The 14,997-nt window shown below is 35.1% G+C and overlaps 1 protein-coding gene across 1 annotated transcript in view; it reads right to left on the bottom strand.

The window, feature by feature from the left end:
* Positions 1 to 14,997, bottom strand: part of MYO6 (myosin VI) — a 118,104-nt gene that overhangs the window by 58,364 nt on the left and 44,743 nt on the right. Inside the window, exons 5-10 of the mRNA XM_037391841.1 lie at positions 13,649 to 13,778; positions 12,509 to 12,614; positions 10,585 to 10,640; positions 8,266 to 8,363; positions 6,333 to 6,497; positions 692 to 772 (exon numbers count right to left, since the gene is read on the bottom strand). Coding sequence (XP_037247738.1) covers positions 692 to 772; positions 6,333 to 6,497; positions 8,266 to 8,363; positions 10,585 to 10,640; positions 12,509 to 12,614; positions 13,649 to 13,778 — 636 coding nt within the window. The remainder of the gene's footprint in view (positions 1 to 691; positions 773 to 6,332; positions 6,498 to 8,265; positions 8,364 to 10,584; positions 10,641 to 12,508; positions 12,615 to 13,648; positions 13,779 to 14,997) is intronic.

The raw sequence follows: 14,997 nt of genomic DNA, 5'->3' as shown, positions 1-14,997 counted from the left end.
TTAATTGGGACCAAATTCTTTAGTGTCCTCATGTGAACAAGCTCAAAGGCTTAAATGCTACAAATTCTAGTAATTCTAGTTTTAAAAAATATAAATGGAGATGGAGCAAGAGGAAAAAAATGTTTTGAAGTTCCACGCTTTCTTTCAGGAATCGCCATGCTCTGCCATAAGAGTTCATAGCAAGGGGACAACAAAAAACAATAGAAAACACAGTGTACTGGGGAGGGGGATATACTTGTGCTGGAAGTGAGGTTGCACTAATGTTTTATAGAACAGTTTGGAGCATCCCTTCAAAAATCCAGACAGTAAAAATGGTTCTGGAAAAAACTACTGCTCCTGACCTGTTCCTAGCACTAGTAAGATTAAAAAAAAAATAAATCAAAAATATCTTGGATAGATTTTTGTTTTCCACAGAAGAAAAGCTGCATCATTAAGTGTTATATTATTAAAAGAATGAAAAGGAAACAATTTTATATACTGTTCTACTTGGGATTTTAAAATTTATGTTAAAATGTCTTTCTAAGACTGTACTCCGAAACCAGAGTTCCGAATACACCAGCTTTGACAGAACCCATTCAGACCTATGAAGATGTGTAAAATGAACATTTCATTCCACACTGTAAAACTGCATCAACATTCAACTCCATCTGCATTAATTAATAATATAAAGGAACCAACAATACCAACATACCTCAGGACTCTTGCGGTTTTGCAAAATCTGCTTGTCTGTTTCTTTGTTAGCAAAGTACCTGGTACAGCCTCGATTTAAATACTGTAACAATAAAAAAGTGGAAATTCATACTTAAAGACAGAACGAAGGAAAACTTATGTTTTTATTTAAGGCTTCCTCTACATAGATTTATTTAATCGTATGATACCAGCAACATGGCAGGTATTCAGAATCAATGTCTTGAAAACATACTTATCTACAGAATTACAGAAGTGCAACAGTAACAAACTTCTATTGAAAGCTACTCAATTTTGACAACTAAAATACTTTTTGACACAGTGGGATATTCATTTTGTTAAGTTCCACGAAGTTTTCTTAATGTTTGACTCTCCTAAACTTACTAATGGAGTTTGGAATTACAAAAAAGACAATCATAATTAGGAATCAAGAAAATAAGTTTTCTGTCCTATGCATAATACTGAACTTTACTCTTTTTTCCTCACCAGCGAAATATTTCTATAGCTAATAAGACACATAGTGTATTAAAAAGCTTGAAGAGTATTAAAAGCTTATAAACATGGTACAAGCAGAAGCCCAAGACAGAATCTGGCTTCTGATATCCATCTCGTGTTGTATGGTAAAAGGAATAGACCAGGCATTCAGATAATGACTGACACTTCCAGCAAAATGGGATCGCCAGCTTCTTCTTCCCGATTTGTTTAGCTGAAAATAAGAACTCTGTCCAAAAAGCTTGGACAGAGCCCTTTGTCTAAAGGAAGTGAACTGATTCTTCGCCCTAGCCCATGCACAAAGAAGATGTTTTCAACTAGGTGAACACAGATAATTCTACACTTTGATCAAAATTTATATACAAAATTCTAAAAAATAAAATACTCTTCAAAGCATTTTTAACAACAGAAGAAAACTAGATGACAAATTTGCTATTAAAAGTGACAAGATACACTGTTCAAAGTTAGCTTGCTGTTTAACAAAATATTGAAGAGTCTTCTCTATCAGCCAGTAAGAATGCAATGCACAGCACATTTTAAACACAATATATCCCTGTATTACAGTATTAGTAACACAACCCCAGCAACTGGGGCTGGAAAGTGAAAAAGGTCATACTTTTCAAGAAGGGAGTGTGGAAATTGATGTGACAGGCTGAGAATGTGAACCAGCACGGTATTCAATAATAACCTATGTATGAGACATTTAATCACAAGATAATTTCTTTCATTCAAAAGCTAAAAACTCAAATAAATGTACATACTAAGTCTAGGAGAAATTGTATTTTTAAAAGCAGAGAAATACAGAACTTGAGGCTATCATATATAACGTACAAATACCACTAGATTTTGGGTTTTTAAACTCTGAAGTGTAACACCCCATTATAACACCAGTGACCCAAACATAAGGCAATCTGATTTGTCTTCCAGAAATTAAGATCTGAAAAAAATTCAGGTTCTCATCTCCATCAGCTATACTCCAGGTACAGATTTACCGTGCAGCTTTACTTTCAAAGCTATGTGGTACAGCCCAAGGCACTTAGACCTACAATGTTTGGCACTGACTTTGAATTTCTCAAAACTTAAAACATGAGCATCCATGACTGCATGTTTTTATGTGGGTGTGCTCAGAGTAGGAGTGTGTAAGAAACCTGCAACTGTTCAAACTCCTTTGCCAAGCAAATTCACGCTTCCCCCGGGGAACTGCAGGGGAAGGATGAACTAACAGAGCGGTAACCCCCATCAGTGCTGCTGAAATCCAGACAACAGGTCCGGCGGGTGCAGCCAGTGCCGTTGTCTTGGATCCCATGCCTACAGCAACTGCGCGCCTATGCCAAGATGGCCAAATGCACGGGGAGAAGACTCCAAGGGATCACTTAAGTCAAAGGGCAGGGGCGCATTAAGTTACTCTTTGTCTTTTAGTACTGTTTCACTTCTGTGAAAAATGAGAATTGCCTTAGATTTGAGATGGTCCTATTTTCAAGTGAGTGTAGTTAAGAGAAACCAGGCATGGAGCAAAACATGTCTGAGTCTTAGAATCCAAGCTGGCCCTAATTTGGACTTTGACTTGATTAGGCTAAAAGGCACGTGACAAGTGGCACAACAGAGCCAATGCAAAACTGTGAATTTAGGGGTGGGTTTTTCTAAATAATCAGTTTAAAAGTATTATTTGTTCTTGTCAAAAAAATTAGCATTAATATCAAAACACTGATCAATCACCAAACCTTGCCTCATATAATATCACCATCTATTATTAGAAGCTTAAAAGACAGTATTTTCCTTGAAATTTGAACCAGACAGACACACAGTCAACAAAACGTGGTAAAAAAGTGTGATTATTCAGAACCTTTTTATAATAAAACCTGAACGAAGAGCACAGAAAAAAAAATCTTGACAAAAATAATACGGATTTAGGAAGAACATTAACCTTTTACAACTTTTGTTCCTAAAAATCTCCTATAAAGTGATAATACATGAAAATTTAGTGCAATACAACTAATAAACTTCAAGTACACTTCTTTTAATTTACGTACATACAAAGATGAAAATTATTCTAAGGTATTTGTTGGGGTTTTTTCTTTATACATAATCTACTTCATCTTCAGAAAGGAAAAGAACTGTTAAAACTTAACTCACAGAGCAGACCTTTCACACGCAGCAAGGAACTCAGGATTCAAATACTAACAGGGTAGTAAAGCAATAAAAATTCTTAATGGAAATGAAAGTACCTGCTGCAAACTTAGTAGAAGTCAAGTTATGTCACAGTGTGGTAAGGCTGGTGTGACTGTAAACTCTTTATAAATTAAACAGGCAAGTGAGTGCCTTCTGTAAAGGTACTCCAGCTGTTCAGTACTGTACTGCACCAACCTGATTTTAAGCAGGTTATAATTCTGACCATGAAATCTACCTTCATTAGCAGAGGTTTTGATTAAAAAAATCCCCAAGAGTGGGCACACAGCATATTCAACTCCAAAATTAAAAGTCTATTAATGACAAGAAATAAGTTTTAATGGAAAAGTGGCTGCACAATAAAAATACTTGTATTCAAAATTTTGTTCAAGATTTTAGCTTTAAAACATACAAGAGACTATTGCATAGAATAACTGCACAGTAAAGAAGAAAGTTTTGAAAACTAGGTCCATATTACATGAAAATAAATGGTGTTGGAGTTTTTTAAGTATTGTTTGTTGGGTGTTTCAAAAAAAAAAAAATTCCTTCTAGAGAACAGAAGTAGTTCTTTCTTAATAAGCATCAGATCAAGTTTCCATCACACAACTAAGTACAAATAGATGACCTATAAGAAGATACAAACCAAGTATTTGGTGAAATATATATATAAGGCCCCTAAGAATGCCTTTGAGGAAGTAAGAAAACTTGTCCTAAAATACTGCCAGGGCTTTTACGGAGCAAGATCATCTAGATACCACAGTACAGATGTATGACATGGACCAGATGTAACTGTAGTTCTGTGTATTTTAGAAATACAGAAAATTCTGCTTCCATGAGATTCCAAGCCAAGCATAAGCCAAGAAACAGTGAGAGATGCAGACAAATGACAGAACACAAGCAAACAACTGACCAGTATTTACCAGTAGGATTTGATTTGCAAATATTTTTCTTTTCAATGCAACTCAACAAAGCACATAGCGATATTTGTAGATACTTACAGTTCAAATGGGATTGTCAAAACAAAAAGAAAAACAAAACTAAACAAAAATATAACAATATATTTATAAGTAATTAAATAGCAGGAATGAGTGATTGAAGGCAAGAGTCTTCACTTTACTAGTAAAATTGGTGATGACAGTATAAGATGTGAATAGGCTGTAGAAGGACCCTGAAAGGGATGGTAGAAGCTTGCTTTGAAGAGAAAGAGAAGGGACAATCAGGAAAACAACAAGAAACAGCTGTACCAGCAAAGCTGCACTGGTAGGATAAGAGTTCAATAATATTCTTTTCTCGAGGAAAAAAAATACTGCAATAATTGAGATGTAACACACTGAGAAATTAAAAGAGACTTTAAAAATAAGGGCAGTGGGGGCTGGAGTCACTCAGACAAATAGAAAAAAAAAAAAGAGAAAAAATTTTGACTGCCAAGAAGGGAAAGAAAGCAAAAGGAATCACCATGTTGTTTGTCAATCATTTCTGAAAACCAATTCAATGAAAACTAAACAGAGTAGGGGAGGAGAAAGAAGGAACGCTCGAGGAAAAAGTTAAAAGTTAAACTGAAGTAGTTAAAAAAAAAAAGGATAACAAGAATGCAAGAACTTAGTGGTGGGACAAAAAGTCTGCCTGTTTGCAAGTTTGCTACTAGAAACATAACAGAGAATCAGGGTTAATCAGGAGAAACCACATCTGTCACATAAGACTAAAGCATAGGGAGAAGGGAAGACAGTAAACAAATCAGAAGTGGTAAGAACAGGCACGCTGTATTGAATGAAAGGGACCATACTATCCAAAAGGCTATTTTCAACCATGGCCTCTGCTTCACCCAAAGATTTTACTGTTCCTTTCTGAGATGGGGTGACAAAACTGTGTATGCTATTTACAAATATGGATGTACATTGGCAGCATAACTCACTATTTTTTCTCCCTTCCTTTCCTAAGAACTCCTGAGATCCGACTCTGCTTTTTCCCTGCACTGAACATTAACCTAACATTTTTAAAGAAGTATGCACAACAATTCAAGTCTTATTTCCCTAGTGTTTACTTGAAGTTCACTTTCATTTAGGTATAGTTAGGAGTATTACATTCAGCACTGATTTTATTTGTATTTTATTAACTTCTCCATTATTTGAGTGACTGGACCAGTAACAGGTTGTGGAAAGACAGCCAAAACTCAGAAATAGTAAGTGGTCCTCAGGAAGGACTACATTAGGTGAAGAAAAACCTAAGAGGGAGGATCATGCTTAATGAATATAAGTAATCTTGGCAGAAAGAGCTGAGCATGGGCTTTGGGTCAATTGGAGACAAAAGGGTAAGCTTTCAGCTGAAAGGGACTAGTGAGTCTTATCACGTAACCTGGAGTGACCAAGAATGACACAGACATATGACGACAGGAATGGGAGAGACTGGAACAATACAAATGACAACCTAGAGTGTACAGTATTATAGGAACAAGGTGCAACAGAGTAGAAAAGACAGGTGATGTGAAAGCACATGGACTGGAACAGAGAAGCAACAACCTTTTTACCGTGTCTGATATTTGGTAGGAAGTATGAGGAAAAAATTATTTGAGAGAGAATTGTGGGACAACTACATCTTCCTAAAGGCATGGTTGGACTAAGTTTTCAGGACTTAAAAGATGGGTTACCCATAGAACAGTTAGGTCACAATCAAGAAATTCACACTTTGCAACTCTAGAAGAACCCGTATCAACATTACTAGCAGCTGGGTATGCAAAAGTTCATCTCTGGAAAGCAAAGATTCCTCAGTTTTAAGACACAGAGAAAACACATAGGAAATCTTCCAATAAGGAAGAATGGCAGGCGGCTTTATTTCAGGATCAAACAGATTTAACAAAAAAAATATAAATTCTGATTCTTGTAACAAGAATGTCTGTCAAAGCTAGTGAACAGCAATTTTAATAATATCTGTATGAAAAATCCATGTATAGCAACATGAGAAACTTTATCAGCAGTGACTCTGATACTCACCCTAAAGTTGTCAGGAGAGCTTAGATGTAGTTTTTCCCTAATGTCTTCTGGAGCACCAGCACAAAGCCTGTAAAAGATATGATAATTCCTCTCTTCTTTGCCTTGCACACAGATCCTAGATTTCTCCAGCAGATAATGTGATACAAATCCACCAACCACCAAGTTCTAGGAGGAAGAAATATTTTTCTGATTAACCGAGTACTTTTTTGATTGTTTAAGATTCAGCAGTTTTCAATTTGCATTTGTCTAACAACATGTAATTCAATGGACACTGCTTCAAAGATTAAAATATACCTACACCTAATACATATTAAGCTTAGAAAAGAAACCATTTACTAACTTCTCCCCCCAGCTCCTGTATTGCATATACATACATTCCTCTTAAAAGGGTGTGCTTTACCCCAACAAGCAGAATCCTTTGTATAATTCCCGTAGTTCCGGCAAAAAGCATTGCTACAGCCACCCTTATACTTTTTGGATGGCAGTAAGTACCATCCTCTAGTGACATTTCACCGAGACTCTTGCAAAGTAGAGGAAGGGTTACAATGACCGAACACATACTTGGACAACATCTTAGGCAGACTCATTATGAGCAAACGTTTTATTTCAAACACTTGCAACTCTTTTCCGAGACAGAAGTCTGACACAGATTTCAAAAGCCATTTATTATCTGGCCTATAATGAAATTCCCTATGCCTAGACAAATCTTAACAGCAAGGAAATTCCTGAGCATATGGCCATTACAGCAACTAAGAACTTGCTGACTGACAAGTTTGACCATGGTTATGCAGTCATTCACTCATTCAAGAGGCCCCAGTCTGTACTCACACTGCTTTGAGAAACCAGAACTGATAAGGTCACCACAAAATGAAGTCTTGTGAATTATGAAGTCTTGTAAAAAGGGGACTCAAGTGAACAGGCCAATCTTGCAGTGGTAAGCTAAAACAGGCTTTTAAGCAGTTTCTGAAGATACTCTGAGTGCTATTTGCTTCAACCAAAGCAATTAACATGAAACACACTTAAGTGTTGACAGGTCACGAATGCATCATTCCAAGCAGAAATTTGGGTCTTTTCCATAAATTTATTAACATGAACTGGACCAAAGATAAAGTCCTTCTGCTCTTAAAGGAACGTAGTTATTTAGTGTCTAAAATATTAACCAAAGATCTGAAGTTTAGTTTCAGAACCAAGTGATGAAAGGTTCAGAAAAGACCACAAGCTCAAGAGCAGATGATGAGCTTAAACTCTGCAGGAAGGAACTGCAGCAATTTGTTTCTTTATGTCCTCAGTCAGAAAGATGAGGAGGCACGTATGTAATCTCTACAGGGATCATCAACAAAAGCCTGTGACTTGAACATGCTAGACAGACATACAGTCATCCTTAATAATGGAATGTGTTATACATATGCTATCCAAACAGAACTACATGCAAAGGAAACCATACGCTACACAAAAGCTGACAAAAGCCAGTTCCATTACTTGTGTCACATGCATAATACTAATCTGAGGTCCATAGATTTCCTATAAATACATAAAACCATCAATAATTGAAGTATTAAAGCATTAAAATACATTTGTATGTTTATATCCAATATGCAACTCACACTTATTTGTATATTAAAGGAATGCTTAAACACTTAAGAGCAAGTTATTCTTCAGATATGCCTTTTTGCAATGAAGGGAACCATTTTTATTCTTTTGTGGATGGAAGCAATTGCCTCCTACTGACTTGGCCTGCTGTTTTCCAGTAGTAACACAGTACTGCGTGGCTTTGGTTTTCCTTTCAAGACGACAGAATACAAATCAAATCTGTAAAGTAGGACAGTAGCTATTTGGTGCAAGATTAATAAGTCTCTTCAGCCTGCTGTTAGTCTAACATTTCCATTTTATGGCAAAAAATCATTACTGGTTAACTGTAACAAAATTCTAGTACCTTTTCATTGAAATGAATTTCAACAAATTTTCCAAAACGACTGCTGTTGTTGTTGCGAACAGTCTTTGCATTTCCAAAAGCTTCCAATAGGGGATTTGCTGTTTAAAAGATTGAAATTAACATTTTGGAAGTGTTAATACTGGATCAGTAGACTACCAAAAAGAAAGAGAGAACAAAACATGGTAACTATTCAGTGTACTTACTGGGAATAAAGTTTGAAAATTAAAGGAAAAGTATTACCCATTAGGAATAATCAATATTGCAAATTGTACCGGATATACTGTGGTGGAATTTACAATGAAGTACTTAAATACCACGTAACACTGCAAAGTATTTGAAGCGAAACACCAAAAATTATTCAGTGATGTTCTTCTACAGCAAGTAGATAAATAACCGATACATAAACTATTATGACACAACACACAATTTGACACTTCCCAATGAGTTGTTATTCATAAAATCTGAACGACCCATTTACCCCACAGACAAAAATGCCACTTAAATGTCATGTACACAACATGTTAGATTGATTAGGGAATTAAACAAAAAAAAGTATTAGAAGAGTGTGTTGATTTCAAAAACAACTTAAAAATGCCCTTTAAAATTATAATTAGGTCGATTAAGTGATTGAGTGATTTTATTTTTTACTGGCTGCTATTTTCAAGCACCTTAAAGCCCATACAGAAAGAGTGGCAGCAATGTAATATGCATATATATACACACACACGAACATCATGCACAGTTTGAAAATGCATAGTAGTTATGAAACACAGGGCCTCTGAAAGACTGCATTTTACCAGCTCTGAAGATCAGAGAAAACCGATTTACTGAATCGCGCTAACAATAAACCACTGAAAACATCTGCAAGATTTTTTTAAGGCTTCTAGCCAAAAATACGCACTGGAAACTAAGTGAGCAGAAACTCAAATTCAAAACTCCACCAACCACCATTAACAAATCTGCTCCTACAAAAAATAAAGAATGAAGGAGAAACTACAATGGTTGGATAAAGTATGGATGATAATGCATCATTTAGCAGCATTCATTCTTTTGTTTTGGTGAGATTTTCATTTATTTAATGAAAATTAAATCTTAATCTTATGAAAGTGCAAACGTGACTTTCAAAATTGACTTCTTAAAGAGTTTTTAGGTAACTATTCAGTTATTTTACATTATATTAAGAATTCCAAAGAAAAGTTTATGAATAAGAACAAATTGTAAGAGATCTTCTGGATAGGTTAAATGTTCCTCTAGCAACACATATGCTGTAAGCATGCTTGTTAAAATTGTGCCTAAAAACCTCCAAAACTCATGCATCAGGTGCTGTTTTAGACTAAACAAAACAAACTCTTCTAAGAATACCTACAAGTACCAATTAATTTTATGGCATACAGCATCAGGCATTATCCAACACTTGGCCACTTCATGAGTTCCTTTAGCACACAGTGGATTTCACTAAGGAATTGGTTTAAGCAAACCTACAGCAACAAGAGATTAAAGCCTGCAGTACTTTTGTATAATCCAGTGGCTTGAATTTGAAAGCAAAAAAATTTAAAGCAAAAGTAAAAATTTTTGGTTTAAGAAAAAGACAGAGAGTAACAAAATTCCAAAGTAAGTCTACTACATGCTATAGAAGACTAAAACTGATGTATGAGGCATTATCAGATTGGCTGAGAGTTCTTTGTTTTTGAGATATGTCTACTTTCACAAAAAGTTATTTTCTGTTCAATTAGGAAGTGCACGCAACATTCAAGAGGCCCAACTGGATGATAATCAGGCTCTTCTGACCTTGTTTGAGAGTCTCTTATAAAGACAGACACAATGAAAGTATTAGTTCAAATTATGTGCTTTCTGACAAAAAAGTAGTAAGAGAAAAATTACTCAGAATAATAATTTAAAAGAACTTCCCTGCTTTATCTGACTTTTTGAGACCATTTGAGAACTTTATGGTGAGGAGGAGGAATTACTCTTTCCTGGTACTAACAGATAGTAATGATAACACAATCTTGTCCTTACAGGTTTCAGGCAGCTTAAAATCCAATCTTGGGTACACATGTGTGTGAAGTTCAACTCAAACACACACTTCAACATTTTCTAGATCAAGGACTGCATGACACTATACTAAATAAAGTGAATCACAAATAAAAAAATATGTTTTCAGAATTCAGGATCAAGGTAAACAACCAGTAAACTATTCCCTAGGAAATCTGATAGTATTTCCATGCTAGCTTTTATTTAGTTGCTGTTGATTGACACTTCAAATTTGAAAAAAAAATTAAAACATTGGAACCTTTATTTCAATGGAAGAAAATTCAATACCTTCTACAATTCTGTCATCAATATCTTGGCCAGTACCATAGGATTCTGTCAAATACCTGTAAAGCAAGACAAAAATATCATTATTTTCATGAGACAGGTTACCGCAATTCAACAGGGTTTAGCACGGCTCTGCATCATACTTCCTAACCATTTACTAACGTGAAAGCATGTTGATTTTAAGTTCCAAATACCTGTATCTTTTAAAATAAATGCAGCTGGACTTTTCTTTTTTGTTAAAACAAAGGTATTCTTGCAGACTTTCAATTTTTTTTCAATACTTCAAGACACATTAGAAATTTCTTTCAGACACGCATAGGGAAATTACACTTTTTTATCAGTATAATGAAACCGTTACTGTACTATCTATTTATTAATAATCATAGTAAATGCATAGGGCTTCATGTGTATTTCCTGACTTAAAGACTGTTTCCATGCCTACCTTTTTTGGATTCATAACTATTAGCGTTAATAAAAATTCCACATGGAGATGGTGAAATAGGAAATTGCAGGTGCATAATTAAGGTAAGATTCAATTTAGCAACTGAAGAAAGAATTTGAAAATAAATACTCAACATACTTGCTCCAAAGTTGCAGCTTTTTTAATATATTTTTTTCCTGTGCACACGATACGGAAATTTACAAGGAAATCTGGAACAAACTAAAAACAGTTCTTGAAAATGGGGCCTTCCAAAACAAAACAAAAACAACCCTTTAGGAGCGCTAACAGGGATGTACCTCTTGCTTTCTCATCACACAAGGAAAACACCCTCCTGCTTTTAAAAGTCAATAATGTTTTATACGCTGACTCTATGGGGGTGGGTCGTGGGGAGAGGAACAGCAATGGTATTTGCCTGCTGTGTAATCAGAACTTCCCTTGCTGAGAAGCGGAAGAATAACCTCCTTTGAGAGCACTCCTCAGAAGTTATCCTCCCAGTGCCTGCTGTCTTTTTTTACTCTTAGCAGGACCAACTCCTGTAAAATCATTACCAGCACCTTGCAGTAATTCTTAAGAGCTATCTCCTAAAGGTTGCACAGGGGCAGAGAAGAGCAGTATGAAGGACAGACAGTCACGACAATTCAAGAGATAATACTGGTACTGTACATAAATACTAGAGAACACATGATGTCAGGGAAAAGGGAACTAAAGATTTATACAGGGAAACGAGGGCAAGGTGAGGAAGGGAGCATATTCACACTGCCTGCACTGTGCTTCCCTGGATAATTAGGCCACCTTAATGGAGCAGTGTTCTCCAGTTAGTGTTGCAAAGTGACATAAAGCCGTTAAGGTATAATGCAAATATGGTCAAAAACATTAAAAATCATAGAAGAGGAAGCAAGGCCGATATATATCAGCAATATGGCCTCCATGTGGTTTAATATGCTTGACTTAGTATTGGTCATACATGAACATCAATAAATAAATAAATCCCATTATTCAATCTTATTCAGTAAACCAGGATAAAGTATATTACAGAATCCCTGCAGTCATCTAAAATCAAGAGTTAAAAACCTTGGATACTCAAGCAAAATAAAAACACTGAAGATAGGGAAAACAGAAATGTACATTCATGGCGAAACCTACAGTGTCTGGCAGGATACAGTTAAAATGCCTAGTTACGTTTTTATCTACCACAATACCAGATGTGCAATACCAAAATGACTGCATCATAAACCATAACTACACAGTGTCACTGCAACTGAGTTAAGGTTTTTGTGAGTATGTAGCCATCTCCCTGTATCATCATCAGCACTTAAGTTTAACCCAATGAATTTCTTATATTAAAGTGCACATAGAAGCACGTATGTATCTTAATGAATTGTCTCTCAAACCTACCGACTACCTTGTAATTTGCTCCATCTGTATGTCAACTAAATGCATCAGCACAAGCAATTCACAGAATAACTTTGGTCCAAAAGCACAAACCTCAAAACAAATTTAGTGTTTTCTGTCTTGCCAGCTCCCGATTCTCCAGAGACTATGATGGACTGACTCATCTTGAGCACTTTCATGTCACGGAATGCTTTATCAGCTTAAAAAGAATACGTTAAACATGACAAGAATTAATATTAATGAGAACTGCAAGCATAAAGTTAAGCTACAATGCAAATATTAAAATGTAAGAACATTAATTAAAATTTTCAGGAATGAGAGGTAAATATTCACAATTAAGTGCATTACAATTTATTAAAGTCTGTCTCCTTTTAATTTATATGATAGCTGCTCACTCCCCAACATGGATATGTAAGAGCTTAGTCTTCAAAAATAAAAACCTACTCAATTATATCCAGGACAAAATAAACCAAAAACCACCACCCTGAACTAAATCTCTTGAATTAAATGTAATCACAAAACAGTAACTGATCTTAGTTTAATACATTTTTTAAAGGGAAAATTTCAGTTGTGCTTCATAACAAGTAACATCTGAGACAAGGAAACTTGGAAAAACGTAGGTTTCTTGTTTGCAACAGGTACTAAAACCCCAGCTATTTATACTTTTGATTACAAAACAAAAATGCAGCATTGTGAGAAGTCTTTTAACAAGTCAAATGCTGATTTGTTTTGGAAACTCCAATTTTTTTTTCTTAAAAAAAGTGACATAAATCAGGTTTATCACATTAATAACATTTAAATACACTTTCTGCCTGTAACACAAGCACATAAAAAGAAACAGTGCATGTCCTCTGGCAACATAAAAAAAGGCAAAGGAAATGACTGCACTGAAAGACAGTGCCAATCATAATTATGTTATTCTTCACTTGTAAATTGTGGATTTCTTTTTTTTTTTCTTTTTTTTTTTTTTAACGGTTATATAATATATTTAAACTGCTTAGACAAAAAACACTGGAGGTGCAGAATAATCACAACAGGGCTGCTAAGGTTGCTGATTTCCAAGTTCTGCAAACTGATTATCAAGGACAACAAGATTTGCAATTTTAGTAATCAGTGGGTTTATTTTATAATACTTTAAAATTATTTAATTACTATTACAGGTGGAAATTTATAGATTACTGCAAAGTATTTAATGTTTGTTTTTTAAAAGACAAATACAGGTTAAATACATACCAATAGCAAAAACATGTGGTGGCAATGTTCCAAGCGATCTACCCTGGTACTTTTTAACAGTATCTGAAGAGTAAAACTTGGGTATATCAAAATACGGATTCACTGCAATAAGAATGTTGGCTACATAGGTCTGTGAAGAAAACAGTTAAGAGCAAACTATTAGCTAGTATCCAACCAAGTGGTTAACATCAATTTTCTATTACTATTGAAGGCTATAGCCGAAGTATTAACAATTACATTTACAATTCTCCCCAGCTAATGCAGATACAAAAAGAGATATATTTTCAGAGTTCCTCTAATTATCTTCTCAGGACTTCTATGAAACTCTCTCAGGAGCATTTCCTAACCACTGAGCTGTGCAGTATGTCCTGAATTTGACCTCTCTTCCAATCTCCTTTTAAATAATTTCCTATTGCCCAAGTTATTGGATCAAGGATAGGACACCACAACCTCCTTCACAGAAGTGAATAAACTAAGCTCCTGGCTAGCATAACACACTCTCCTCCAGTAAGGAGGATAACTTTTCATTATCTGCTGGAAGCAACTCAGCAGGAAGAACTGACAGGATCCTGCCTGGGAACACACTCAAGCCAGGCAATAAAAGCATTCAGCCGAGAGAAAATTAGCTATGGCTGTTTCTACGGTGAGAAATACAGCATGCAAATGTTCTCTCATGGAGAAAAAAATGGCAAAGAATCTTAAACCCAGACTTTTTTACCTTTTTTTTTACCTTTCCATAGGATAAGGAAAATTGAAGATAAGGTTTTTTAAGATTTCTGTACAAAATTTTCATAGCTTGGCTATAATGGCCAGATTACATACGAGGAAGAACAGATGTCTGAATCACAGAAAAAAGCAGATTCGCAGGAAAAGGTCTGAAGAAAATCAGATAAGCCTTCAGCTTGAATAACTTATTTGGTTTGTCGTTACTGAGCGTATCCTTAGACAAGTGAAATTTGGACACTACTATAATATGTTGATAGAAGGCTGGATCACACACAATGTATGAATTTTCTTAGTTTCTATTTTAAGCACTTATTTCACTGACTGAAAACATTTCAAGAGCTGCAAGTACTAATATTAGTTTTCCTTTTAGTAACAAGACAAATACTATTAACCAGCATTAAACAAAAAGCAAAAAAATTTACTGATTCAATCTGTATTTTAATGTTACAGGGCAAATATAGTTAAAATATAAATTGAATTTTTTTCCCCTCCAGAAAATACACCCACTGAGGACAACATATTAGTAGTACTTGTTTACAATGAAGAAAGGCTTTATGAACCTAAACACTATCCTACCTCATAACCAGTTCAGATGTAGAATTTTACTTCCTTGGATTTGTTTC

The sequence above is a fragment of the Falco rusticolus genome, chromosome 6 (genome assembly GCF_015220075.1).
Source record: "Falco rusticolus isolate bFalRus1 chromosome 6, bFalRus1.pri, whole genome shotgun sequence".
NCBI lineage: Eukaryota > Metazoa > Chordata > Aves > Falconiformes > Falconidae > Falco > Falco rusticolus.
The sequence above is the reverse complement of the archived record's forward strand: the minus strand, read 5'-3'. Positions and strand labels throughout refer to the sequence as shown.